This window comes from Fusarium redolens (assembly GCF_020744475.1).
Source record: "Fusarium redolens strain MPI-CAGE-AT-0023 chromosome Unknown BKA55scaffold_12, whole genome shotgun sequence".
NCBI lineage: Eukaryota > Fungi > Ascomycota > Sordariomycetes > Hypocreales > Nectriaceae > Fusarium > Fusarium redolens.
Window position 1 is genome coordinate 1,359,435 of NW_025763675.1, and position 27,136 is coordinate 1,386,570.

Genomic DNA, 27,136 nt, shown 5'->3' on the forward strand with positions numbered 1-27,136 from the left:
GAATTGATAAAGACAGTATCGAATATTTGCTATATATGGATCCATCAACTTAGATGTTTCGTCGCCTGAGTCCTCTTCTCAGGCGAAATGTCACCACAATGTCTAGAAAACCTCCAGCAGAACCCCTTGTGGTAGTGCTAGGATCAACGGGCACGGGCAAGTCAGATGTAAGTGTTATGCTACATGAGAGAATGTCTCTGACGAATAACAGTTGGCAGTGGAACTTGCATCGCGGCTGAATGGTGAAATCATCAATGCCGATGCTATGCAGTTGTACAATGGGCTACCAATCATTACTAACAAAATCACCACTGAAGAACAGCGTGGTATTCCTCATCATCTTCTTGGACATATTACTTTGGATGAGCAACCATGGGATGTTGATGATTTTAAGAGGGAAGCGACTCGAACAATACGAGAAATTCGTGGTCGAGGACGATTGCCTATTCTTGTCGGTGGTTCACAGTATTATGTCGACCCTATACTCTTCAAAGAGGTGATCCTGGATGACATAGACCTGGATATGTCCAAGTCATTCCCAATTTTGCAAGAGTCAGGCGAAGTCATGCTTCATGAGTTACGAAAAGTTGACCCTGTCATGGCCGATCGATGGCACCCCAAAGATCGTCGCAAGATCCAACGATCCCTGGAAATTTACCTTAGGAGCGGCAAAAGAGCATCCGAATACTATGCTGAACAACAAGCTCGAAAAGAAGCTGCACAACAAGACGCCAACAAGCAGCCCTGGGAAAATCTGCTATTTTGGGTCTACTCAGAACGAGATGTCCTGCGAGATCGTCTCGATAAGCGAGTAGATAAGATGCAGACGAGTGGACTCATGGATGAAGTCCGAGAGCTTTACGAATTTAAGCATAAAAAGGAAGCGGAAGGCCAACGTCTCGACATGACAAAGGGGATATGGCAGTCAATTGGATACAAGCAATTCGAGCCATACTTGTCTGCCGTTGACGAGGGACGAGAAGCCGCTGAGCTTGAGAAATTGAAGAGCGCAGGACTTGAAGAAATGAAATCGGCAACGAGACGATACGCTGTCTACCAAACTCGCTGGATCAGACTGAAGCAGATTCCACGGATACGAGAGATTGGCCCAGAAGCTATGAACAACATGTATCTTCTGGACAGTACAGATGTTTCCGCGTATGGACAGAACGTTGTTGAGCCGGCGATCAAGTTGACGGAGCAGTTCCTCAAAGGCGAAGAGCGTCCATTGCCGACTGAGATATCTTCACTTGCTAATGAGGTTCTCACGCAAGTTGGCAACCCACCACCAAAAGCAACACCATGCAAACGTACATGCGAAGTCTGCCATACAGTGTTAATGACAGAAGAAGCATGGAAGCAGCATTTGAAGAGTTCAACTCATCGACGAGTTGTTCGCAAGAAAGCTAGAACGTCTTTGGTACCAGTGGAAAAAGTGCCCGAAGACAGCAAAGATGAGGGAGACTCTGGGCCAGAGTTAGCGTCCATGTTTTCAGAGTGATCAATACAAGCAGTCAAACCTACCATCCCCGTGATCCGAGGACTATCCGTACAACCGGTATTTAACAATCACGTCACTTACAACCATGATATGAGAATTCTGGTTACGCGTAAAGCTGGCTGCATTGAAGGTCATCGCTCTTGAAACAATATACCGACACTATATGCCGTCATCGGATCGACTCGGATGTTAGCCTTTCACCCGTGTAAACGAATAATAGAGGTATCATTCAATGGTTCAATCAGGTCTGTTTGACCTGCCTACTGTGAGTCACAAGTCTGCTTTACAGATCCAAGTGCTGAAGCCCTAACCGGGCTCCGAAGACGTTGAGAGTGGACAACTACTGTTGAACCTTTTCATAGGGCTTACCGGAATTACGATGAGTTGCACCGAGTTGAGCATACATCGAGGCCATCTATGCGACGTCCTTTTGCTTAGATCAAAGATCATGCCAGTTTGCATAATGGTCTGGTCAGCTGGCGTAGGATAGAAGTGACGACAATAACCCGCTCACCCGAATCGAGCACAAGACCTTCAATGCGGCAGATCATGATAGAAGTTAATTATGATGAATTGCTGCTCTTCAGAGTCTGATAGGCTCACCGGACACTCGGTGATATCACGTCCGTGGGGGCGTATCATCAGAACGCGAAACATAGACAAGGATACGAAAACCATATGGGGCCGGGCTGTTGCCATAACCCGACGAGTGAGAGTAGCACAGAGAGTCATGAAAAAGACTGCGGAGAAGAGCTTATAGCCTTGGACCTGAACTGAGCGTTTGGGTTTGAGAACGGCTAGTTTAAGTGGCTTAACCTTCCGGAGCTTCCGAAGTTTACGAAAATATCGATGAAGAGTTTTAGATCGTTGTATATAAAGGTCTGACGTAGGATGCTAAACTACAGACACTTTGGGATAGTATCGGATCAAGGTTTTAAGTATTTAATGTCCGTCAGTCTGCATACGGTAACCATTCTGATACAAACTGAGTCATCGGGCAGGGCTGGCGCTTTGGTCCGTTGCGGCGGACTTGGATGACAAAAGTCCGCCGCTATCCAGCTAGACGGGCTCGAGTTCGGGTCCAGGGGGTTATCATTGGTCAGTTTCAGCTAGAAGATTCGATTTTAGCATATCGACCATGTGAAACTCTGAAGGAATGCATCAGCGATTTTCCTGTCAGGCAGCTTTATATCAACCTTGCCCTTTGGGTCTTTGAGGCCAGGGTTACCGTCTATTTACAGTATGGAGAATAAGGCAACAAGATATCTGCCTGAATCAATACAGCCCTAAGAACAAAGGGGTATTTCTTTTATATTTATATCCTTGAACCCTTACGTCAACTGATGTGATTGTTGAATAAACGGAATACGCGGATTCCGGTATGCGCGTTTAATTATTCAATCCTTTCATACCACCTTTTGTGTAAAGGCATTGGACAACTAGCACAATCTTCGACAACCACTGAACAATCCGACAAGACCTGAAAAAAACCATAAGCCCCTGGGCTACCTCCCAGAAGAGACAAGACAAGCAAAGCAGCCAGCCATAACCGGCTCTACATTATACCGGTAGACTCGGCATCTTACGGTATCGTCAGCTGCCCTGCTTATCGTTTTTCGCACCAGGGAGTTTTAGAGTGTCTGATCGATCAGATCCATTTCACATCATCATTTTTGTTTCTTCTCTTCCTCTTTCAGCCATAACAAATCCTTTGTTCCATTTCCGCTCCTGTTCTGCTGCCCCTCCCCCTCACTCACCTGACCCCAGTGAAACCGACGGAAGCGGGCTTCTGAAGAACCCCAGCTACCCGCCCGCTGTACGTACTGTACTTTACGGTCTTAAGGTGGAGCTCACGCTGGCGTCATAGGATATTTTACTCAACCTTCAACTCTCAACGACGAGACTCTATGACTGTTATGTGAGGATTTGCTCAATTCTGCGGTCATGTCAAACAACATCACTCACGGGCCGGGTTCTGTATCGCACAAGAACCCTCGTGTCTTGGCCTGCGTCTTGTGCCAGCATCGCAAGATCAAATGCGATCGTAATACGCCCTGTTCAAACTGTATCAAGGTGAGCATCTACTCTGCAGCCGCCAATCTCTTATCAGCTTGATTTATTAATGCGACATCATAGGCAAATGTCACATGCACTCCAAGCACTCCCGCTCCTGCAAGGAAGCGCCGGAGACCCAATCAGGACCTTCAGGAAAGACTTGCACGATGTGAGCAGTTACTAAAACAATATGCCGATGGTTCTGTACCATCTCCTTCTGCTGTTGGTCATTCACCTGCTACAAATGGAACCGCAGCAGATACTTATCCTGCTACACCGACCAACATTGATGGCCAGTCCAAGTGGAAACCAACCGGAAAGATGGTCAAGGAAGAAGGTGGAGTGCGATTCATGGACAGTTATCTCTGGGCTAATATTCACGATGAGGTGAGTCCACTGACTTGATCTGCCAACATGCACTAATACCATTCAAGCTCCAAGCCATGAGAGAAATTGTCGATACCGATGATCCAGAAGAAGCCAGTGTTATGGGCTCTGAAGATTTGAGTCCAGATTACAATATCGATCTTCTGATACCAGCCGATACATCTACCAGGTCCTGCGAGGAACTCCAGCCTGAGCCTGTTCATATCTTTAGACTCTGGCAGTTATTTGTCGATCGCGTCAATCCTCTGACCAAGATCATCCATGTTCCATCCGTTCAACCATTTGCCTTGGAGATGGCTACCGATATCAACAAAATCCCACTCAACTACCAGGCTCTCCTATTCGCCATCTTTACCATGGCGACAGTATCCCTTACCGAGGCTGAAAGCCTTCAGATGCTAGGAATTTCTCGGGATGAAGCTCTTCGACGGTATACCATTGGAACCAAAGTGGCACTTACAAAGTTTAACTTTCTTAAAAATTATGACATGGTGGCTCTGCAGGCATTGCTACTATACTTGGTAAGACAACGAGTACCCCCATGTAACTATTGCTGACGATTCCAGTTATCCCTTCAGAACCGATATGATCGACATGCGGCATGGATTCTCAGTGGAATGGTCGTGCGAATCGCGCAAAAGATGGGCTACCACCGTGACGGCGACTACCTGGGACTGAACGCCTTTGAGACCGAGATGCGACGACGTATGTGGTGGCAGATCATCCTCCAAGACGCCAAGAACGCTCTCGTTTCTGGCTTGAGCCACTCGCTCCTCCCAAGCAGCTGGGATACCAAGATGCCACAAAACGTAAACGATGCCGACCTCTTCCCAGGATCAATCGAACCCATTCAACCCCGCGAGGGTCCAACAGAAATGGCCTTTTGTCTCATCGGCTACCAAATCGCCAAATTCCTTGTCAACGCCGAATCACTCCACGGAACCCCCGGATTAGAAGCTGCCGTCATGGGACACGACTTTGAAGGCCAAGACCCTGCAATTCTACCGAGCATCCAACAGTACCGAGATTTGGTGGACAATTTGGAGCAGAATTTGCTGGAGGTTGAGGCTCGCTACATCGACCCAACGGCAGGAAACGTACACATCGCCGCACTCAGCATTCGTCCGATGATCTGCAGCAAGATGAGAGAGATACTGGTACCCATGAAGGAGCAGCCTGAATGGGGAACAGAAATTCTCGACAAGAAAGATAACCTCTTCAAGATTGTGTTGATGAATAATGAGCACAGCACCGATGCTTATGGCGTGATGGACCAAACTGGTTTCCTCTGGTTCCTCAAATTTCATTTCCAGATTGATATCTTTACAGTCATGACGAAGCAGCTCTGCCAACGACCGACTGGTTCCCTTGCCGACCGCGCATGGAATATGGTTCAAAAGATTTACCACTATCATACCGAACTCCTCGACATTTCCCAAAAGACATACTACATCCAAGCCCAAACAGTACTGAAAGCTTGGAAGAATCGAGAACAAGCCTTCAGAGCAGCTGGTCAGCCCCTCGAAACACCGAACTTTATCTATCGCCTACGAGACGTCGTCAAGAGCGAGAACCGAACTTCAGAACCTTCGCCACAACAACCTGTCGCCCATCCTCCTCAAAATTCACATCAAATGACTGATCTTGATCCATTTTTGGGTAATTATCTGGATGTATCAACGCTGAATTGGGATTTATGGGGGAATATGAATCAACCGCCACAGCAGCAACAGAGTCAAATGCCGGTTTCGTTATTTGGTAATTTCCCAATGGGCAATATGGGCTAGGGTTATGAGATTGTTATGAAAAGTTGGGAGCTGGTATGATAATGATCTGGGAATCTCCATGGAGTAGGGTGCATATTGGATTTATAGAGCGGCGTTGGTAGGGATGGATATTACCAGGAGCACATTGTATCAATATATTTTGTTTGAACAGTCACAAATTATGATCCACAGCGTTTTGGGGTCTTTGTTTATTGTTATGACATGTCTGGCTATCCATTGTCCTTGATCACTCGCCACAGCCAGTCCTTGATCTTCCGCCCTTGCCCATCATTGCAGCCCCATGCCTCTCATCAGACACCCATCAGTTCTGAGCATGAGCATGACGCTCACGAGTCGATTCAAAAACCGGATAAACATGTCCTGCACCATTGCTCCCACGCACAAGAGGATGGTTCAAAGCACCATCAGGCATGGCATCAAGTTCAATTTCAGAGTTCACATCAGAATCGTCATGCTCACGGCCATGAGTTCCAGAAGGAGATTTGGGGCGAGAGCGCCAGTTGCAGAAAAGAGCTGCTGCGAGGAAGATGACGGCGATGGCGGTGCAGCTGACGGCGATGGCGATGACGACGCTGCTGTCGCTCATGCGGCGGTGGATGGTGTTTGTCATTGCTGCGGTTGGCTGTGAGGTGTTAGTTGGTGATGCGAGATAGGGGATGACTTACCAAGATGAGGACTTGACGTTGTTAGCAAGCGTCTACAGAGGATTCTTGACTGCCACTGGAGATGACTTGGAGATGTTCAGCAAGGAATAGATGCGAGTTGGAAGTATCGGAGAAGATGAGATATTGATATATACTATTATTGAGCAAACACTGTAACGGATCGATGTATTAGGGGAACACTGTTATTGTATATTTCTGTGTACAAACGACAAGTGAAGAAGATAATAGACTTGCGTGTAAAAACAAGATCATGTAACCGTTTGAACTTGGTCAATGAATGCCCAAGTCTGCAAACATGTCATGCCGTTCCTAGATGACTGGCACTGATAGCCACATATACCTACAACCATTCCCAAACAACAAACTAAGAACCAAAATCTCTCTCTTATTTGACCTACCTGAATATGAACCAGCACACTCTTCATAACTTACCTAAACCTGTTCCGCAGCTGACCCATTACCACCCACCACATTGAGTCTCGCCGCTCTTCTAGCACGCTCCTGAACCTCTCTTCTCTGCTCTTTCTTCTGCTGCCGATGAGCCAGCCACTGCAAACAACAGCACGGACCAATGAAGAGGAGAAACAGAACTGCCATACCGATGGTCAAACCAATGATGGCCATTTTGTCGGAGTGGCTGGGATTGCTGTGATAGTGTTGCGTTGAGGCATCAAATGTCGGTGCAGCAGGGGAGGTGATGGTGGTGAAAGTACTGGGGGAAGACATTTTGACTGTGATGGATAGAAACATACCTGTTGGTGAGTGCTTTTTGATGTTGTGGGCTCGGCAGATGGTTTGGGGGTTGGCGAGAAGAGGATGGAGTTAAATAGGTGGTGTATGAGCATGTGTGAGTCGGCAGCAGTGAACATGGTGATGTTTCAAGCCTCAGTTCTAAGAACAAGACATTGCCACGGCATTGATCATGAAAACACCCAGCCTCATAGTTTGACATCAGTTTAGTTTTCTTTGTTCTGGTGCCGGTTGAACATCTCTCAATGGGTGAACTGGACCAGCTTTAAGGTGAATAAGAAGCATGGTTCTTGAAGAAAATGACTCTGACCTAGTATTGAATGATGTCTTTGCGTAGCTCAATTACACATACACTTAAGCTCCTATGCCATGGCCAAGACTGTGCTGTGTATGTCTTCGTGTCTACAGGCATGGCATTAACAGCAGGCCTTTCGCGTACAGACGTGTTACCATCTATTGTTGCTCAGACTGTTCAGAAGTATGACATGCTCTTACGCAACAATGGAGACCTGACGCGTTGAGTACCTCCAGTCATCAACTGCACTATAGGCACGAGGAGTCATAATCACCGGTACTGCCTGTATAACAACAGTAGTTGACCTTGCCTTCAAGCATCCATAAGTAATCACATGCATACATATACATCAGAATGTAGATCTCAAAAATGAAACGACACCTAGACGGAAAAAACTAGGTGTCGAGATTAACGACGGATCCAATTTCCCAATATTCTTCTAAGAACTGTTCTCGAGTCCAAAGACCCTGCCTACAATGCTGTCCACTCTCTACACTAGACAGCGTGCGGCGAACGTTCTTGTCTATCTGAAGAAGAAAGGAAAAGCGAACGGAGGCAAAAAATTTCGCGATAACAAAACTCAAGACTCTGCTTAGTCATCCGAGCGACGCACGTGATGATGGAAGAGAGTGGGTCACGTGCGTCCCGAGATGAGGAATTGACATCATCCTATTGGCTGATTGGACCGAGAAGCCGAGGAGGCCCGTTCCGATGCTCGAGAATAGGAAGCCATCATCATTGATACCCAGATACGAATCTCGCCCTTGAAGCATCGACGCTGACGATATCGTTGACCGAACCTTGGCTGAACCCTTTCTCTTCGAAACCGATAGAAGTACTCAACATCCGCCACGATGCTCGCTCAACGTGTTGGCGTCGCCGCTCTTCGTCAAGGTACTTTCGCAAACCGAGCCTCGACATTCCGATATCTAATAGCTTCAATAGGCGCGACTAAGCCCTTCTTCGCTCAGAACATTCCCAAGGTTGCTCTCGCTGCTGGAATCTCTACCTCTTCTCCCCTACGGTATGTTGTCATCATCAATTGAGCTTCACGCATCTAACATGTGCAGCGCTGTTGGTTCTACCAAGGTCTCTCAACAAGAAGGCCACCAGATCCTCGTCAACCAGCGCCTCAACCGCCCGGTTTCTCCCCATCTGGCCATCTACAAGATCGAGCAGACATGGTTCGGTAGCTCCGCCTGGAACCGAATCACCGGCTGCACCCTCTCCGCGACTCTGTACGGTTTCTCCCTCGCCTACCTCGCCGCTCCTCTTGTTGGACTTCACCTCGAGAGCGCAAGCATCGCCAGCTTCGCCGCTGGTCTCCCCCTCGCCATCAAGGGCGGTATCAAGTTCACACTAGGCTTCCCCTTCGTCTACCACGCCATCAGCGGCTTCAAGCACCTCCTGTACGACGCTGGAAAGGGTTTCGCCAAGACGACTATTGTTCAGGCCGACAAGTACATCTGGGCTGCCAGTTTCCTCGGCGCCATTGGCCTGGTTGCTTTCCTGTAAAATACCAAAATTGAACAGAGATGGAAGGATAGAGATGGGCAAGCATATTCGCAGTGGATGATACAATGGATATAGGGAAGGAGTACGGCAAGGATGAGAAACTCGTGTACGAGTATTAGCCTGAGGGCATTCCTGACTTTGAGCAAAGAATTTTATTATCTGTACACAAGCGCCTTAAATGCTTGAGCCTGTTCTAACCAATACCTCGTGAGGTATTCGCAACCAAACGCCATTCGCCTGTCGTGAATATTACATGCCAAGTTTCTAATCCAAGAATCGAGCATCCAGGATTGTCCTGATCAGTCTCCGATTACCGGAAGAGGCAATCTTTTCCCCAATGATAGGTCCGATAAAGTCCTTCAGTTCGGATATCTCTGTCTCAGCGTTTGCTGTACCATTGACTCCATTGGCGTCTGATTCGACATGATCTGCCAGAGAAGCCACAGCTTGTACTATGCCTTGAACCAGCATCTCGTAGTCCATTGTACCCTCTGCCTTTTCCTTCAGAGGTTGTAGGATCCCAGAATCAAAAGTCTTTAGGTTACGTAGAACCAGCACGCGGATTGCCTCTGGACCTCCTGCTTCCAACAGACCGTGGATGGCACCGTAGAGAACCGCAGGGGGTTTGGTAGGGTCGAGAAAGTATTTGAGGCATGTCCTCGTCAACTTGGGTCGTAGGAGTGTATTGGAAGCCGAGTATTTGCGCGCAATTCGTCCAACCAGAGATGCAGCCAGCTGTCGAAGATCATACTGCTCCTTGAGAGCATCTGTCCCCTCATCAGTGCCCAATTTTCTGGCCATTAGACATGTAAGAGCGGGCGCTGAGAGGGGGCTGGCGTAGGGATCCAAGAAAAGGCTCTTGTTCTCGATGAGGGCATTCGTCAACTCCATCATCTGCCTAAGAGTGAAGGTGTCATCGAGATGGTGTGTTACTCGGTCCATGATGAAGGTGATGAAGTATGGGATGAGCTGGTGAAGACCAGGGTCGTCTCTCACGGAACCAAGAGCGGCTTGCCGTAGGCGCACCACTTCTTCGTCAGGATTGTCGTCGAGAACAGCAGCCTGGATTTTATCAAAGTAGAGTATGAGCTCCTTGCTCACAATGTGCTTAACAGATGGTTTCATGGAGACATTGTCATTGCCTGCCAAGGCGGACAAGGCAGGATTCGCACCAGGTCCCTTGGGGAGAAGTTCCTGCGATCGAGATTCGGAAGTCGTGGGGTTCTGAGGGATGGAAGGCTGGACACCTTCGATGGCGAGCCAGTGCGCTGAAGAAGTTAGCATGGAATCATGCGCTGAACGGAAAACGTACCTGTAAAACCCATGTCGCGCGGCACCTTAGGCAGAGGCGCATTGATGAGCTTTTCAAAATCGACCTCCTCATCCTCAATGTAGAACAGTGGCTGGCCAGGTCCGAGACTGGCCTCGCCGTATCGTAGCGGACGCGTAGAATCGTAGCCGTAGAGGGGCTCAACGTCGAGCGCCTTGAGGGCGAGGGAGATATCGTTGACGGTAAGGGTTGTTCTGCGGGCGGCGCGCATGAAGCGCAGAGACTCCACGATGACCTGGCCGATCCGGTATTCGACGTCCTGTGCCAAGCACTTGAGCGCTTCTTCGTTGAGAGAGCTGATGCCAACCGACTCTGCGACATCCTTGACGTTATCAGGATTCCAGAGCAGTTTGGGGGTATCGGTAGCCATGGCGCTGATAGATGCGCAAGAGGGCGCTACTCTCGGTGATGCGATTCAAAGGACAGTGCAGGTGGGTTGAGATGGTGTCGAAGAAAGTGTAAGGTATATTTATTGAGTTGCGTGAATGTGAAGCTTGACGAGGCTGAGATGGAGGTGCGCATTGGGATAATAGTGTGGCTTGATAGCGTTAGCGCCACACTGGAGAGGCTGATTGATAACAAGATTGTACAGAGTCTGATTATCCTTGGATAAGTTTGGGATGGCATACTTTGTCACGACAACTCTTCAATCCGTTATATAAGTTTCAACCATTCATTAACTGCCAGCTGATTATAATTCGGTGTTGATGGCGCAATCGAGGCGCATTAATCCCCAGCAGATGGAATAACTAAATGGAACCTCATGGTGAGGTGAAGTAATTGCAATATCGAGCGAAGATACCATGCCAGTCATTTGTATATCAGTCTGGAGAGTTTCTTCATCATGGCAGCTGCAATTCAGCTTCGTATCACTGCTGGGCATGTTGGCCAACCTGATATTGCATACGGGCCGGACCTTGATAAGTATCTCGCTTGTGTCAAGCGGCGTCAAGAGACTAAAGCACTGGCAAAGACGAGACCTGATCTTATTCGAACGTTGGCTGAGCCATGGGCTTCTGAAGAGTGACTTGCCTCGACCGTGTAACTGCCACGGACGAGGACCCCGAGCGTCTAATCACTCCGTACGCATGCCGTCGATGCACGGGCTACTGCGGTCTCCCTCGATCAGCAGCCATCCCTCCAATTACAGAGTTCCAAGTTGAAGCCCTTGACACACTGCTATTTCTTGCCGAGATGCTCGCCGTATCGTTGGACTTTGACAAGGGTGACATGCGGTATGTGAACAACTTGAGCATTTTCCACGCTAGAGGCGGCTTCAAGGATCCCACAGAGAAGAAGACAGCAACTCAGCTGAGCGAATAGCACTGGCATTAATTTAGACGACACTTTGTAAGGCTTTGCTCGAGAGATCTTGAGTTCGCCTGCAAGACGTCCGATGCTCTTCAGCCAAGGTGGGATAACGTGTACCAAGGCATCAAAGAGGGGAATCAAGTGTTGAGCCGTTAGTAACGAACAGCGGTGACGCTGACAGGTTCCAGGCTAAGAAGAGGGTTGAAGGGACTGCTTGAGCATGGGGAGGTAAGAAAAATGGCGGCTGACTTCACAAGGTCAGTGGATCTCCCGCCTACTTCCGTCGAAGTCAATTCGCTGCTCTTCTCACCCAAGAATATACATACACACTAACTTAGCAAGGGGTCATGTATCCCTATAAGTGCTGAAGCAAGTCTACCAGCTGGCAAAATTATGTGCGTATTCTCGATGCCTCAAATTGTGAAACAACACGATATTCGTAGACGACGAAGACAATGATGTGATAAAACTAACTCGTTCGTACAGAAACTAAATCTTCAAAAGTCCCAGGGGTTCAGAGTACGTTTGCCCAGTGACTAGGGAAACCCAGAAGCTGGGCATCGCTCACTGATGTCTAATAACAAGATCAATGACAGCAGTAGCCCCTATGTGCTCATTGTTAACGCCTCCCTTTGTTCTTGCTCTTGCTCTTATCCTTCTTGTTCTTCTCCTTCTCCTTCTGCTTTGTTAGCTCCTCTTCTTCCTCGTCCATCTCCTTGTTCTTCTTATTCTTTTTCCCCTCCTTTATTATCCCTTCTTCTTCGTCCTTATCACCCTCCTCCTTGTCTGCCTTCTCTTTGTTCTTCTTCCCCTCCTTTGTTACCCCCTCTACTTCTTTGTCTTCCTCCTCGTCATCTTCCTCATTCTTCTTTACGCTCGCCTCGTCTGTCTCCTCCCAATTTTCTTCCTCTCCCTCCTTTTCTGGCGAATCTGGCGGGTTGAGGCTATCCTCAAGCCAAGCAACGCAAACTGTCATGGGATACACAGCTGTCTTGACATGGTAATCATATCCATAGTCATGCCCGCGCTTCTGCAGCATAGGCTCAGATACAAAATCGACAAGTCGTCCTTTGTCACTGTCATCGCCATATTCGGCCTTCATAGCCTGACCCTGTATTCCTTCAAGTTCAGGCGAGTAAGGAAAACCGCAGGTTTGTTGAGTTATGGGGTGGTGAAAGACATGGGAGAAGACAGCCAGATTGGCGTCAAAGTAAAACTCCATAGTGACCACGTCATTAGCAAGATGCTGGAGGGTTGGTGAGTAGGCTCTGTTCGCGGGATCTCTTTCATGCTCCTCCGGGAAGTATCGACCGAGCGCTTTGGCAATGATCGGGACAACACAGGTTGGATCAATCCTTTGACACTTCCGTGGTGAGTCTTTAAGTGACATATAGAACTGCATCGTGGTGTATCTCCAGTGTGGAAACATGTGAGACGCAATTTCATCATCGTAAGAGAAGTTGTGTTCTGTTACTCTGGTTAGTGCTGTGTCGCTCCAGGAGCTTGGGAATCTCAGTCATCCCGCGCTTGGTACCTTGCAAGTAGCGCTCTATGGCCGCCTGGGCTTCCCAGTAGGGTGAGGCCCAAATAATATCCTTGCTTTTCTTGGAAAAGAAATTCTCATCTATAACCTCCCAAACCCATCGTTGAAATATACGCCAGGTCATATTCATATTAGGTACTCCGAAAAGGTCTTCTGCACTAGGGGCATAGCTCATGAACTTCTGCTGGAGGGCCTCGTCGAGACTGTCCCAGGGCACATCCCAAAGGCTGGGGACATTTACAAGAGACTCAATGCTGCCGCGAAGTTCCTTCCAGAATTCTTCGATATAGCCGTTTTTGCGTTCAAGAGCCAACACCGAATGAAGATACTCTTTACTCCGGTCTATTTTTCTTCTCTCTTCGTCAGCTTGCTGTTTTTGCTGCTCTGCCTTGATATATGTTAGTCTTGAGACTGATTGCTGATACCAGTGTAGGTGGTTACATACCCAACGAACGGCTGGATCGATCACTGGATCGATCACTGGAGCCTGTTCTTTTGGAGCCTTTCCTTTGGAATGCCCTTCTGGCATTTAGCCCTGGCTCCCAGTCATCTTTCTTCTTTTCTCGGGGTGGACTTTCTTTGAGGGTTCGGGACTTTCGGTGACCTTACGAGAGCGTTCGTTGGACTGATTGAGCGCCTGAATTCGTTTAGATCTTCGAGGAGCAGCCATGCTGAGAGAGAGAGGCTCACCGCTCTCTGGTGAGATATGATGAAACAACCGGGAGCCACGAACTTGGGCGAAATTAGGCAGTCTGATTTATGTACTCATACTCGTCACAATTCTGTGCGCGGCCGAGTCCACGGCCCCTGCCAGTAAGTAGTAAGACAAAGGAACAAGTCAAAGGCCGATGAACAAAGAAGTAATTCTCCGTGTGTTACAGACGGCTGAAACAAATATTCCCGTGCGTGGCTGGGCAAAAAAGGTGCCTGGGATGGATGGAGGGGAACCAACGAGACTGGCTTACACCAGAAGCCCCGAACCTGGTCTTGCTATTTCTTTTCCCTCATGTCGATAGGTGTTTGATTGGTCGGCTTCTTCAATAGTTCAAGGTGTGTTGGTGCGAGTTATCATGTTGGGCTACCTTGAACAAAGAAACTCTGATTTCTCTTTCGTCCCTGTTCATTCCATCCCGTGCCTACCACACTTCGGGACTTTTGACTCTCTAGAACAAGTCGTTCAACCCTTGACATCTGCAGTATGTAACTGGACTAACGTATCTTACCGCTAGCCATAGGTCCCCAAGCAGGGCATCAGTTCCGAAGGGTACATAGACTTGGGGAAAATCTCCGGTTTAGGCCAGGTCAAGGATACTTACGGACTCTTTTTTCTGCCTTGTGCCACAACGGAGGACACCATCACTGGCCAATATTGCACTTTTCCTGACGACGTGGGCAATCATATTCATCCTAACAGTCTCACAGAGGATAGTAGGCAGCCGGTCTAGAATGTGATATATCGGATAATGGCAGATACAAATCATAGTGTCCGTAAATCCTGACATTCTCAGGTCCCTTCCATAGCTCGCTTTTGGTATTACCATAGCTGTCATATTTCCTCTAAGGTCAAGTATAATCCCTCATCGTCTCATAATTTCAACAAAGCTGAATTTTCAACACTTCAACAGAAGATAGAAATCATGGTCGAAAGCTCGTCTCCGACAACCACTATCCACCGGTACCAAGGCCATGAAGGGTCAGTTTTACCGCTAGCATCTCGCGCTCACCTTAACTGACCAGTTTCTATAGTTGGACTTCAGTAGCTCGAGGTGCCGTGTTCCATGGTATTCAGGCAAATAGCCAGTCAAATCAGCCGATTGTGCAGGTTAATGCTCGAGCCTCAGGAGAAGGCTATGGCTTAGAAAGTAGAACTGATGGATCCATTCTTTGGCTTGTCCACTGGGTTAGTATCTCATTCATACATGTGCTGGTAGAACCTTTGGCTGATACACTCCCCAGGGCGATGAACTCTCTGCTGACGGCCAAAACAGAAGACCTGTTGATCCACAGGCAGTGTGGCATGGGAGAGATGACCGTTTTTACGTGAACATGTATCGCCAAGAGGGGCCAAATGCAATCCCTGGATTTGCAAGCTGCCTGTCCTGGAATGCCGTGGGTGAGCTCCAGAACTTGGAGTTCAATTTTCATTGGGATGGCACCAAGATGCATTACGTGCTGCTGTATCAAGGAAACCAACAAGTTCCTTTGACTATCGAGAACTACTATGATCTTTGATAGACATTTCCTTCACGTGGAGGAATGCTTAGGGCAAGATATCACTGGATCTCAAGTTTCACGCTATCGAATCGTTCTACCTGATTCGACCTTTGGGGGGCTAGCAGTAGGATTACATTCGTGGATAGATAGCATATTATGAGGTGAAAAATTGTTCACTACCTCAACTCTAGATACCGGAGTGTTTATGACTTGTGCAAAAGATCCTACCGGTTCATCCTAAGTCATCCTACATACTGTCCGCTGGATATTTCTAATCCATCACTAACCGCGACTATATGACGAGAATGCCTTCCTTTCAACATCGCCAGAAGGCGTCACGAGGAAAGCAAACAGGAGCTCAAAATATTAGGGGTAAAGTTTCTATATCTCGTTCCTCCAAGGTGAGGTGTTTCAAACTTCTAAATACTACCTTATCTATGTCTGTCCTTGTGTAATTACACAATTTCTCTCTTTCCAAGTCAGGCACAGCGCCGCAACATCAACCACAAATATACAAAACACCAAAACCCCAACCACGATATCCCATCCTACAATTCAATAAACAAAAGCAAATCATCCACAAAACGCAAAAATTTCAATCTCGGAGTTGCGGGCTTTGGGCACCACTTATCCCCATTCCATCTTTTTCTGTCTTGCTGGTGTTCCCATCCCGCAACTCAAGCTTTCCAGGCAGTAAGGAGATCGGATTCGATCCCACGTACCAACCCGGAAGCGGCGAGAGACCGGTCGTACACGCTTTGCTAAACCGTTAGGCCAAAGCGAGCTGCCGCCACATCTGGTGATAGGGGTTTAGGATTTCTGACATATAATGCTATGGCTGGGGGTGGTTTAGGTTGTGGTTGAAGTATTGGAGGTGGCGACTGGCAGGCGTTGGCAGTGTCAGGCCGATAGTGAAGGGTCCTGGCAGTTGTTGAATGGGGTTAGGTGAGACTGGAGGAATATGTTTGTTGATCCTCACATCAAGTCACATCTGTGACCACTTTTCTTGAGGAGCCTTTATGTAAACTGGTCCAAGTCTTCATGAAATAAAAGAGTATCTGATACGCATATCAAAAAATGATTCGTGATCCATCCAAACTACAGTGGCTCGTAAACCTGCAACATGCCCTCCGCCGCATGCTTCAGAATATAGGAAGCCAACTTCTTATAAAGTTTCGGTCTGCAGTCATCAGACACTCCATGACAGCCCTCAGCCTCAAAAGAAGTTTCCTGATCCATCGCTTCAGTAACGATCGAAAGATACTCTCTGCACTCCTCTTCATCCTGACCAAAAGGAGCAAGACATCCTGCCCACTTGAAGAGTATGGCGTTGAGTATAAGGCGACTCATTTGACCGTTGGCGCTGTGGAATGGATGAATACTGTGGAAAATGTGACTGTATTTCGCTGCGAGCGCCACGGGATCAACCTCTCCTTTTATTCCGGCGGCCAGGATATCAGCTTTGTAACTGGCCACCATCTTCTCCATCGCAGCAGGGATCTTGCTGGGGTCCATGTACGGGCGGGAAGTTGCCTGTAGGGGAGATGTGCGATATTGACCGCTGTACTCGGTATTATATGTCCCGTCAGTCTGATTGAACTCATTTGTCAAGAGGCGATGCGTTTCCTTGATCATAGCCTCCGACAGATCGTTCTTCAGGATTTGGCAGATAAGATATTGAGCAGCCTTGAGATGCTGACCCATCTCTCGATAGCTTTCCACGTCGAGAACCAAGAGGTCAAATGGATTACTGATTGAACCTTCAAAAATGGCTCGGCAAAGTTCGACTGTGATATTCAAGTTGAAACCGACACCTTCGATCTTGTTGGAGCCGTGGACAAGTCGATAGATACGGTTGAGGATATGCCGTTGCATTGTGTCAGGATCAATAGTTCTTTGGAATGAAAGTTCGCGAAAGAGTTCATATCGATGGCTGGGGTCTTCTTCTGGGGTCCTTTCGGCATAAGAACTCCTATCCATGGTTATCAATAGACGGTGTGTTTGCATGGTTGTTGAGTGGTCTGTGGCGTTGTCGTCTTGTTGGAGAGCCATGGTTCTTTGAGACAGCAGACGATACAGATTAAAAATAAGGTCTTATTCGTTGTTCTGATGATGCTGCAAGCTCTGGTCCACTGGCAGATAATGAAATTGATCAGAATGGGTGAGCGAAGAGGTATGGGAAAGCAGCGCTCATCGCGACTTGGAAAAATGTAACTTCCTTCTTTATCACATCTTGAGATCCCTTGACACTTTCAGCTTCTCTTTTCTGAGAGTTTGACTTTCGAAATAGAAACCTTGTAGTCTCTCTCCATTCAGTATCACGCTCTCGTGAAACTAAAAAGTCTAGGTTGACATATAGTAGTCCAATTAGAGCACCAATCCAACAGTAAGCTTCTCCCATGACTCCTTAATCTTGTCCTTCGCCGCCTTGAGCTCATCAACATCCCACATACATTCAACAAATCTTCCACTCAGAAACTTGGCCTCATCACTCGCGGCCCAAACAGCAAAGTCACTCGGAAGTGAAACATCCTCTGGAACAAGTCCATAGTCCTTGACGATATCCACAAGAGGTCGAGTGATAGCAGTGTCCATAATGAGTCCGGGGTGAAACTGTATAACGACTTTGTCTCGGTTCTCGTTGGCGTACCATTCAAGCACTTTATAAGCTCCAAGCTTTGATCCACGATAGGCTGAGAATCCAGGCATAAACTCTGTATACATTGCACTTGTGGATACGTGGATGACTGTGGCTCCGGGAGTGGCGAGAGGATCGAATGCACGCAAGAGGTTAAAGTTTCCTTTGACGTTGATCTCAAAGGTGAGCCACCAATCAACAGGATCTGCCACGGTGACATGTTCAGTCTTGGGCATGTATCCAGCGTTGGCGATGAGAATGTCGATCGTTCCATTGATTGCAGTGGTGTAAGCTTCAAGGACAGACCGAGTTGAGTCAGCGTCGACGATGTTGACGGTATAAGTCCAGACTTTGGTCTCGGGGTAGTTTTCTTCGATGTAGGCTTTGTTTTCGAGGAGTGTCTTTTCTGTTCGACCAAGAAGAGCTAAGTTGGTGATGCCTGATTTTGCAAATGACCTGGCAATGCTGGCACCAATACCAGAGCCTCCACCTGTGATCACAGCATTCTTCCCTCTGGTTGAAAGCTCAGGACGAAGAGGGGAGATGGCTGGGTATGAAGTTTTGTGAAGGGTATTGAATGGAGATGCCATTTTGGTGACGCTCAATTGAGTGATGAGATGAGTGAGTGAATGAGAGTTTGTATTGCTTCTTCTCTGCTTTCTTCTCTTCTATATACATTTTGTCGGCCCCTGTCAGCCCCAGAATCCTTCAGCATCTTTAGATATCTGGACACTGAGGCATCGTGAGTTCAACGTTGAGTTGCGTTACACATTATTCATGTGTTGACGCCTCACCCCTGCTACATGACTACCCCACCAGCCACCATAACGCCTCATAACGTTATCAATCCTCTCTTGGTCAGCAACGTTATTCCTCCAACATCGTCATCACAATCCCCATGCCATTGAAATGTCACCTCCGAGTAATGGAGATAATTCTGATGTATGTGGATCTTGCAATTACCAAGCAGAAATATCCGAATTACGAAACACCAGCTAACATGCATGAACAGCCAAAGCGAGAGCGCAGCAGAGTTGCACAGCGCGAGTATCGCAAAAGACATGCCTCAAAGTTCAACACTCTCAAAGATGAGAATCAGAGATTGAGGAATGCCTTGAAAAGAATTGAGAAAGTCGCGCTGAAGCGTGGTGGAAAGGACCAAGAACTTGAGGCGGCGCTGGCTGAAGCGAGAGAAACTCTCGGGGAAGAGACCGAAAGTCGAGCTTTGACAACTTCTGGTTCAATAGATACTGATCCAATCTCTGCTGAGAGATTATCGTATCTTTCAGGGTTGTTGTCGTCGGATATTATGCTTCATGCTCAATCTCTGGGACAAAACACCGCTCCTCCTCGTCTAAGTCTAGAGCAGCAACTCTGGACTAACACCGACAGATTGGCTCGTATCTTTGAAGCTCCTTCAGATGCAGGCAAATATCTCGGCGACGGTCTTTACACATTTGCGGGAACACTGTACTGGGCATGTACACGAAACACAGTATCGCTATGGGAGACATACAAGCTCAACATGCTTGGTAAACCCGGACTGCCAGCCCAAAACCCCATGGACCGATTATTCAACCACTCAAAGCATCTGAATGATCGAAGATTCCTGCTTTCACTTGCGCTGGCTCGACTAGAGTACAAGCACAAAGGCTTCATCGATCTTCCACGTGCAGGAACCGAAATGGTGTGGAAATCAGTGTTGCCCGATCTACGACGAAAAATGGAACAGGAACTAGTCGAGAAAGGACAAGGACCCGAATGGTGGAAGACTCCAGGGGAAGTTGAGAATCATTTGCGGAAGTATCTCGAACCAGCAGAGATTGACGAGTTACAAGCTCTTGTGGAGGGGAGAGGATCAGAGGAGGTTATGACCAAGTATAAACCTTTGGTCGAGATGATGATTGCTGAATTTGTTTGTTTTCCGGATGGACCGAGATGGAATCTTTTGTATGTTGCTATGGCTGTTGGAAGTTGGAGGAGTGATCATCCGAGACCTTCAGAGTTGGTGCATGATTTGAGTGCGAGCGTTTAGAGCGATTGTTTTGAATGATTGAATGATATTTCTATTCTCCTTGGTTCATGTAATTGAGACGATGCGATCATGCTGAAGTCCTTACAAGACAGGTCTAAGCTGATAGATTCTTAGATCCCTGGATGTCTACAGTCGAGGCCTGGTATCACGGACTCCACTGGACCCTTACAAACCCCTGTAGATCAACGCCCCACCGCTGCCCCAGCGACCACCCCAACTTATACCAAACAATCAATCCCAGATTGAACGTCCATCATCAACCATCATGACAGACAACGATCTAAAATCACGTCTGGCCTCTGTCCTCCCAAAACGTCACGACTTTACAATCTACCACATTTCAACACCCCCCACAAAGACCGACCCTCTCTACTCTCCACCACCAAACGAACGTCCCGAGCGAACGTATTGCGAAAACCATTTCCTCGCTGTTTCAATCGATGCAGAAGGCAAGCAAGTTTTAGTATTAGGAGTCGAAGTATTCATCTATACGACTGCTCGATCGACTACGTTATTCGTTTCAAAGGCTGATTCAACGGGGTATCTTACGCTTCTCAATCTTCCCAAGGGAACACCGAGTCCTATTCGTGAGATATGCGCCACGTTCGTTGGGTTCCTTGTTGAGAAAAGGAAAAGGAAGGATATCCAATTCATCGTCAACTTATTCGCCCGTGCGCAAGATCAGTATCTGTTTCCTGGAAGTGTCGACAATAAGGGGAAGCATGTCCTTGATGACCGCGGTCTTATCAAATGGTGGTGTCGCGTGCTCGATCCCCTTCTTGGACCTGCGCCAAAGTCGGTAGAAGCACCATGGAAGAGTTCAAAAGGATATATCGTCGTACCAGGGTTGGAGCCAAATGAAATTCGAGCGATGACACCTCGAAGAACAGACGCTGCTTGGGAGTTTACGCATCCGCTTGAAAGAATATCACACTATTATCGAGAATTTGACTGGGTACCTCCACGATGTCTGATCCCACACTTTCCTGACGATCCCAAATCACGATTCCGGGACGAACTTGATGAAGAGGCTGCAAGTTCACAGGCAATGAAGACGCAGGGTAGCTGGAAGAGTGTCAAGACTCTCGACATGTTTTGGGAAATGATGGCCTTCCGACAAGAATGCTCCAGTGGTCGCATGACAGGGTTTATCTGGCTAGTCTTTGACGACAAGGAACCAGAACCAGCAGCAAGCGAGTCTTTCCAATCGAAAAATCCACCGTCAACACCAAAGGCGCAGCGAATCGCTCAAATAACACCAAGCACAACACCTCGAAAACTCTTCCCTTGCAAGAATCAGCCAGAGACTAAGGCAAAGAAGAAGAAACCCAAAAAAAGACTCACGGGTCCTATCGTCCCTCGGAAGCCCCAAATCAAGCGGGCAAAACACAACTATCTCCTTGATCGTCCTGCCAATACGGCATATTACTCATGGACGCCTGAAGGTCGTGGCGAGAAGATTGTTGATGAGGCAACCTACAAGCGTATTGTAGAGTTGCTACTACACCTCGACTTTGCTACCCTCAACAAAGCGGTTGGTAGTACACGCCGCTGGTTGAGTGAAGGCGGAGGCGGTGGTAAATGGGGTGTTGTTGTATCTGGTGCACGCGAGACGCCAACTCAAACAATTCATAATCGCGAAAATGGTGTAAACAATCTTACGGGGCTTGTGAAGAGGAAGCGAACTGACTCGACTGTTGATGAGTCTCAAAATAAGGTTAATGTCCTTGGAGAGGGGCTCGTCAAGAAGAAGCCAAAAGAGGAGTCCAAGGTTATAAATGTACTTTCCACTGGTCTGATTAGAAAGAAGCCCAAGGAGTAAGTGTATGATTTTGTATGATTAGCGTTGGGTATTGTTTAAGCCGGAGTTGGTGTATATATTGGTTATCAAGGCATTCGTTATCATGATTCTATGCTACCTGCTTCTATCATCTATTCACACCCATCCATTGTGCTACTTCTTGAGAAACTCCAAGTTCACAGGTGTAATGGCCTCTCCGCCACTGAGAACAGCCATAATGTTTCTCATGCTCAACTCTTCAAAACCCTTGTGAGTGTCGACTGTTCCACCAGCATTATGGCATGTCACCAACACGCGGCCCTGCTTAGCAAGCTCCAACAGTTCAGGATGTATCTTTGGTTCGTTTGCATGAACGTCGAGAGCCGCGCTTGACAGTGTACCTTCTCGGAGGGCAGCAACCAATGCTTCCTCGTCAACAAGACTCCCTCGTGCAATATTGACAAACCGTGATCCACGTTTGAAGGATGGCAGAGTCTTTGAGTCGATCAGAGTACCTTCGCCAGCTGGTGTGCATAGAACAACACAGTCGCATCGAGAAAGTAGACTCTTGAGCGTCTCATGGTGGGTAGCTCGTACAGGAGCAACCACAGCAGCAGGCTTGGGAAGCACATCATAGTAATGAATGTCCATACCAAAGCCATATCGTGCACGGGCAGCAATTTGCTGGCCAATGTTGCCAAATCCAATAATTCCTAGAGCCTGATCGCGAAGATTGTACGATTGCATTGTGGCATCGCGATGATTCTCCTTGAAAGCCTCCTCATTGCCGGACATGGCGGATGAGATACACCATGGAAGGACCCGGAATGTTGAAATGATCCCAACAATGGCAAAGTCGGCTACCGCTTCAGCAGCTGCGAGACCAGAATTGCAGTAGATGATTCCTTGCCAGTTAGCGAGTGCCTGCAGGCAGTTGTGTCAACTAACCTCGTTCTCCCAATAGCTTCGTATCAGCCCAGTCAAAGCCGGCACCTGCACTTGCAAATACCTTGACACTCTGTGGTAGTAGACTGATCAACTCTTGGTCCCATTTTCCCATTTCACCTCCAGTTCCCCAAAATGGACGAAATATGGCATCAAAATCACCCCATCTCTTTTCCTTGAGGGCATTGATGAACTCTGGTCGTTGCCGCTCTTCAGTTGGCGGTCTGATAATCTCACACTGAATGCTGAAGCGGAGATATGTTTCAGGATTGTATTTGATAGGATCTCCAATATGAAGAACTCGGGGTTTTGAGGAAGTCATGGATGACCGTATTGAAAGAGATCCTTGAGAAATGAAGGGTAACTGAGGAGTAGGAGACGTAGCTCGCGGTGTAGAAGCTGGTACCGGTGTATTGGTTGGTTCCGCCATTTTGATCGTTGACTGTCTTATAAAAACAAAGTATGAGAGAGAAGTACTAGATTGCCCAAAACGTTAGGTAGTCAGCTATGTGTGCCTGATCATCAATGTGTCTCAGTAAGTGGAGCGATCAATAACACTCAGCCGCACGTTCACCTCCACTCGCCTTGTTTGGTTCGACAAGCCCCCACGGTAGTGATACCCCGGTCTCCGGTCCGTGAGCTTGACGACGATCCCTGTCAATCGACGGTTCCGAGCCGGATGAGCCCCGGTTTATGTTTCGATGTGGAGTTGTTGTTTGCATCAAATCACTAGCAAGAAATCGAGTCAAGCTGAATGTATCCAATTTGATTCATAGGAGGTACCGTACATATCCAAATCGGAGCCTGCATAAGCCGGTACCGGGATACACAAATACCGGTAACTATCATCCGGGGCCCCAATCTCGTATCCACCAGAATATCGTGGGGAAGATTTATTGCATGTTTTCGTGTGGGGAGATTCATACTGACAGCCTTGCTTTCGGGTCAGAGTGGTGGTGGAAGTACTGCATGGTGTGACTTTGGGGGAGGCACTTCTCTGACTAGCTTACAGCTCGTCCGATACATTCTGACCCGACAAGGGAGCTTGTAGACGATTGTTGAGATGATCCGACTTCTTGACTGGAAATGTGAACCGTCCAACGTCGACTTTTGTGGGAATACGTCCTGTCTCCAGAGCCTTTTTGATCAATTGAAGGGCCGATTTGTCATTTCCGTGTATTATAACTGAGATGCAAACCGGCTGATACTCTGTCTTTCCAGAAATATCAGACTCATAGGGTACCTGGGTGACTGGCGTTTTGTTAGTAGCTACTGAAAGCCAACACGCACAACTTACATGGAAACGATAAAAGGCGAGCCCCCAATACCGGCGCAAGTGTTGTAGAGTCGATGCCTTTGTAAATGGTTGGTGGACTAATATGCTTGTCAGCCAAGTATCACTATAAGGAAGTGTACATACGCCACAGGATCGTTCCGATGTTCAACTTGAGAATTTCCGCATGGAAGGATCACGAATGCGTCTCCCTTGGCATTGGGGGTAGAAGTGCGCATGATTTTCTCATGAAACCATTTTCGGTATACTTCGAGACGTTCTGTATCTTGGCGGTTTTCCTCCTCTGTCACTGACTTGCATTTGTTCCTGAGAGGTCAGTTATGTTTAGCGACTGTGCAACGTATAACAGTCATACCAAAAGAACTGCGGTGCAGCCTCGATGAACGGCCGTTTGTCGAACTTTTGCTCATATTCATCTCGAAAACCGTCAAAAGAATGGTAGTAATCATAACACCATGACCGGAAAGGTGCCTAATCTGTCAGTCAAGTCTTTTTGTTGAAGCCGACTAACCTTTTGCATGTATGCTTGCATTCCCTCATTCGATGCTCCAGATGGAGGACTTTTCTCCCAAATCTTGCCAACATCAACGTACTCGGCTTTCGTGTTCAACAGATCTTGCAGAATCGACACGAAAGTCGCAATGGCTGTTTTTTGTGACTCTTGGGGTGATGATAAGTCATCTGGTACGATTACTCTTGTGGAAGAGGAAGCTTCAGAATCCCCAGTCTTGGAATCTACTGTGAAATCGAGGAGTCCCTTGAGGTTTCGACTAAAGATTCGAGTTTTATCGAACCTAGAGTGGTCAGTGTAGCTCAACAGTAGATCATAATACTCACTTTGATGTCGGGACTATGTCAGTCGATAGGCTTTCAGGCTGACTCAAAGAGTAAATACCACCCTCGGACATCATTCTAGAATCTGTACATGGTCAGCTTTAGCTTCTCGCTATGACCTGACTTACCATCAACGCCAATGCTGTAGTCAATCCATGAGTACCCAACCGAGGCCGCAGCAGCACCAACTGAACCGCCTTTCATCCTGTGATATCCATCACCTCTTGCACTCCAAGGAGCTTGTTGGTCAACCCATTCTGCACCTGTACCCAAATGCGATGTCTTCGTTTTTCCGACGATGACGGCTCCTTGGTCGATGAGACTTTGTGTGTATTTAGCTGTAGAACTCGAGGCATTTTTGTAGAGAGATTTCCATGCCCGACTGGAAAAGGTTGTATAGGTTCCTTTCAATGATATCGTGTCGCTTATAGAAACACGGACGCCAGACAAGGGTTTCTTGGCAGAAGGTTGGGGGTGGTAAAGCCTTGATGGCACAGGAACTGTAACTGAATCTCCGTAGACAGACGAAGAGGTCAGGGGTTGGAACCTGTATGGGTTAGCTGCGATTTGCACAGAAGATTCAACATACTCGTCTGGTTGGTTCAGATCATCAGGGATTGCACCAGAAGTGAAGGCTCCAAATTCATCATCATACAACCGCCAGGCTTGGTAAAGGTTCGGACCGTAGAGAAAGTATGGGCCGGAAGGTAACTCGGAAAAGACATCTAGAGCCTTGATTTGGTCCATATGATAGATCTGTCGCGTATCGACATGAGCCTGGCTACTGTTGTCTCCGCTCTTTTCGACGAGAATGGAACCAAAGTCAGGAACAAAGACATCATCAATCGAATCAAAGAGTTGTAGGATTCCTTCGAGGTCTCCAAAGATTTCTTCAGTTGACAGGAGCGTGATTGGAATTAGAGCATCAGGGTTGATGGTTTCTTGAATGGTTCCCTAAACGCGTTAGTACGCGCATGGTCTCTTAATCGTCAACATACAAGCTTCAGAGGATGGATCAAATATTGCAGCCCTGCAACGAAGCAGGTCGTGATGGGAAGCATTGCTAATGCGTCTGCTGGAGACGGCGGCCGAACGTTGGCAAGTAACGAACGCTAGACGGACACTTGCATATTCACGGCCACGGAGTATTTTTGAATGATTGAATCGCTTAAATTGAGCTTGAGTACTTGTAGGTTTGGCTGTAGGTGAAAGATTGATAAATTGAGATGATGCTGGTGCACAAGGGAAGTTGAGACATTCATGGGGTACAAGTGCAAGAGCGTGCAATAACCCAACACGGCAGTGCGAGGCTCGTCCTCTTCAGGACTTGACCGCAATTTTCAACAAATATCCATCCTTCATAAAAGATGGGCTACTTCAAAAAGCCCTTAAAATGTCCAGGCAGTACGTTGACATAAAATGCCAAGAGCACTTTTCCAAGATGTCTGCAGTCTGCAGTATCTCGGTGAGCTCGGCGAGTCTCGGTAAGCTTATCTTTGTGGGGTATCAAAATTTCCATCTTCCCCCACCAAGCCGAAGTTGCAGATTCAACATCACACTCAAACACCAACAAAATGGCCAAAAAAAAGGGTACGTCCTCTATTTCTCCTCTGTATATCAATCTAACATGCTCAGCACCCTCAATCCACTCCCGCGCCGCTCGTCGCGCAACAGACATCGACATCGACACCGACAAGTCCCTAAAAGAAGTCAAACCTCCTCCCCGCGATGCACCCCATCGTCCTTCTGTTCTAGCAGCGCAACACTCCGCTGGTATTACCAAGAAGGCCAAGCGCGGTCGCAAAGAGAAAATGTCTGCAAAGGCTAGAAGACGTCATGAGAAGGGTCTTGAGATGGCTGCTGCTATTGTGGAGCGTACCAAGAATAAGGTTGAGAAGAGTAAGGGCCGGGGGAGGAATATTCAGCAGAGAAGTAAGAATTGGGATGAGATCAACAGAGCTGCTGAGGAGGCTGAGGGTGCGGAGAGTGATGAGGAGGTAAAGCAGCGTGGAGTCGATGTGGATGAGGATATGGATGTTGCGGAAGAAGAGACGTCGACGGCACCTGTTGCAGAGGTCACCACTCCTGCAGCGGTACCTCTACCTGCGGATGACGACGGTGATGAGATCCTATAGTATTTGGGACTGGACTTTGGAGTTTGGTGTCTAAAATGGGCTCAATATCCGGGATACGACAACCGGACTGATGACTTTCTTATTCGGCTATAGACTTGCCACTGGCAGATACCCAGTAGATG

At 47.7% G+C, this 27,136-nt stretch overlaps 13 protein-coding genes across 13 annotated transcripts; 7 read left to right on the forward strand and 6 right to left on the reverse strand.

The window, feature by feature from the left end:
• Window positions 1–98: 98 nt before the first annotated feature.
• Window positions 99–1,501, forward strand: BKA55DRAFT_596042 (IPP transferase-domain-containing protein; the record flags this gene model as incomplete). Its single annotated transcript, XM_046195883.1, has 2 exons — window positions 99–167; window positions 212–1,501. 2 exons carry the CDS (start codon window positions 99–101, stop codon window positions 1,499–1,501), a joined length of 1,359 nt encoding a protein of 452 aa, XP_046047160.1.
• A 1,944-nt stretch (window positions 1,502–3,445) lies between these two features.
• Window positions 3,446–5,730, forward strand: BKA55DRAFT_541912 (fungal-specific transcription factor domain-containing protein; the record flags this gene model as incomplete). The annotated part of the gene is made up of 4 exons (XM_046190435.1): window positions 3,446–3,574; window positions 3,638–3,943; window positions 3,991–4,464; window positions 4,510–5,730. 4 exons carry the CDS (start codon window positions 3,446–3,448, stop codon window positions 5,728–5,730), a joined length of 2,130 nt encoding a protein of 709 aa, XP_046047161.1.
• A 301-nt stretch (window positions 5,731–6,031) lies between these two features.
• BKA55DRAFT_541913 (uncharacterized protein) lies at window positions 6,032–7,121 on the reverse strand (the record flags this gene model as incomplete). The annotated part of the gene is made up of 4 exons (XM_046190436.1): window positions 6,032–6,352; window positions 6,396–6,406; window positions 6,740–6,793; window positions 6,857–7,121. 4 exons carry the CDS (start codon window positions 7,119–7,121, stop codon window positions 6,032–6,034), a joined length of 651 nt encoding a protein of 216 aa, XP_046047162.1.
• A 1,021-nt stretch (window positions 7,122–8,142) lies between these two features.
• Window positions 8,143–9,104, forward strand: BKA55DRAFT_575279 (uncharacterized protein). The gene is made up of 3 exons (XM_046193376.1): window positions 8,143–8,334; window positions 8,386–8,464; window positions 8,511–9,104. Exons 1-3 carry the CDS (start codon window positions 8,295–8,297, stop codon window positions 8,953–8,955), a joined length of 564 nt encoding a protein of 187 aa, XP_046047163.1. The 5' UTR covers window positions 8,143–8,294; the 3' UTR covers window positions 8,956–9,104.
• Window positions 9,105–10,779, reverse strand: BKA55DRAFT_665488 (uncharacterized protein). The gene is made up of 2 exons (XM_046197749.1): window positions 10,268–10,779; window positions 9,105–10,223 (listed from the first exon to the last, which is right to left on the reverse strand). The coding sequence occupies exons 1-2, from the start codon at window positions 10,653–10,655 to the stop codon at window positions 9,220–9,222; spliced, it is 1,392 nt and encodes a 463-aa protein (XP_046047164.1). The 5' UTR covers window positions 10,656–10,779; the 3' UTR covers window positions 9,105–9,219.
• Window positions 10,780–11,129: 350 nt separating this feature from the next.
• Window positions 11,130–11,608, forward strand: BKA55DRAFT_692833 (uncharacterized protein; the record flags this gene model as incomplete). Its single annotated transcript, XM_046199839.1, has 2 exons — window positions 11,130–11,209; window positions 11,308–11,608. The coding sequence occupies 2 exons, from the start codon at window positions 11,130–11,132 to the stop codon at window positions 11,606–11,608; spliced, it is 381 nt and encodes a 126-aa protein (XP_046047165.1).
• A 402-nt stretch (window positions 11,609–12,010) lies between these two features.
• On the reverse strand, window positions 12,011–13,977 carry BKA55DRAFT_575282 (uncharacterized protein). The gene is made up of 3 exons (XM_046193377.1): window positions 13,585–13,977; window positions 13,131–13,527; window positions 12,011–13,063 (listed from the first exon to the last, which is right to left on the reverse strand). The coding sequence occupies exons 1-3, from the start codon at window positions 13,666–13,668 to the stop codon at window positions 12,216–12,218; spliced, it is 1,329 nt and encodes a 442-aa protein (XP_046047166.1). The 5' UTR covers window positions 13,669–13,977; the 3' UTR covers window positions 12,011–12,215.
• A 799-nt stretch (window positions 13,978–14,776) lies between these two features.
• On the forward strand, window positions 14,777–15,371 carry BKA55DRAFT_541917 (uncharacterized protein; the record flags this gene model as incomplete). Its single annotated transcript, XM_046190437.1, has 3 exons — window positions 14,777–14,832; window positions 14,886–15,039; window positions 15,096–15,371. 3 exons carry the CDS (start codon window positions 14,777–14,779, stop codon window positions 15,369–15,371), a joined length of 486 nt encoding a protein of 161 aa, XP_046047167.1.
• A 1,080-nt stretch (window positions 15,372–16,451) lies between these two features.
• Window positions 16,452–17,405, reverse strand: BKA55DRAFT_596046 (fido domain-containing protein; the record flags this gene model as incomplete). The annotated part of the gene is made up of 1 exon (XM_046195884.1): window positions 16,452–17,405. The coding sequence occupies one exon, from the start codon at window positions 17,403–17,405 to the stop codon at window positions 16,452–16,454; it is 954 nt and encodes a 317-aa protein (XP_046047168.1).
• A 315-nt stretch (window positions 17,406–17,720) lies between these two features.
• BKA55DRAFT_705215 (uncharacterized protein) lies at window positions 17,721–18,852 on the reverse strand (the record flags this gene model as incomplete). Its single annotated transcript, XM_046200659.1, has 1 exon — window positions 17,721–18,852. The coding sequence occupies exon 1, from the start codon at window positions 18,579–18,581 to the stop codon at window positions 17,721–17,723; it is 861 nt and encodes a 286-aa protein (XP_046047169.1). The 5' UTR covers window positions 18,582–18,852.
• BKA55DRAFT_596048 (histone acetylation protein-domain-containing protein) lies at window positions 18,795–21,848 on the forward strand (the record flags this gene model as incomplete). Its single annotated transcript, XM_046195885.1, has 4 exons — window positions 18,795–18,848; window positions 18,962–19,941; window positions 20,141–20,157; window positions 20,299–21,848. The coding sequence occupies 4 exons, from the start codon at window positions 18,795–18,797 to the stop codon at window positions 21,846–21,848; spliced, it is 2,601 nt and encodes an 866-aa protein (XP_046047170.1).
• A 75-nt stretch (window positions 21,849–21,923) lies between these two features.
• Window positions 21,924–26,140, reverse strand: BKA55DRAFT_648616 (uncharacterized protein). The gene is made up of 13 exons (XM_046197251.1): window positions 25,878–26,140; window positions 25,469–25,833; window positions 25,008–25,426; window positions 24,883–24,964; window positions 24,557–24,839; window positions 24,401–24,450; window positions 24,172–24,351; window positions 24,049–24,125; window positions 23,950–24,002; window positions 23,776–23,831; window positions 23,351–23,501; window positions 22,755–23,193; window positions 21,924–22,711 (listed from the first exon to the last, which is right to left on the reverse strand). The coding sequence occupies exons 1-13, from the start codon at window positions 25,938–25,940 to the stop codon at window positions 21,981–21,983; spliced, it is 2,949 nt and encodes a 982-aa protein (XP_046047171.1). The 5' UTR covers window positions 25,941–26,140; the 3' UTR covers window positions 21,924–21,980.
• Window positions 26,141–26,453: 313 nt separating this feature from the next.
• On the forward strand, window positions 26,454–27,014 carry BKA55DRAFT_692842 (Alb1-domain-containing protein; the record flags this gene model as incomplete). Its single annotated transcript, XM_046199840.1, has 2 exons — window positions 26,454–26,469; window positions 26,515–27,014. The coding sequence occupies 2 exons, from the start codon at window positions 26,454–26,456 to the stop codon at window positions 27,012–27,014; spliced, it is 516 nt and encodes a 171-aa protein (XP_046047172.1).
• Between the last annotated feature and the right edge of the window lie 122 nt (window positions 27,015–27,136).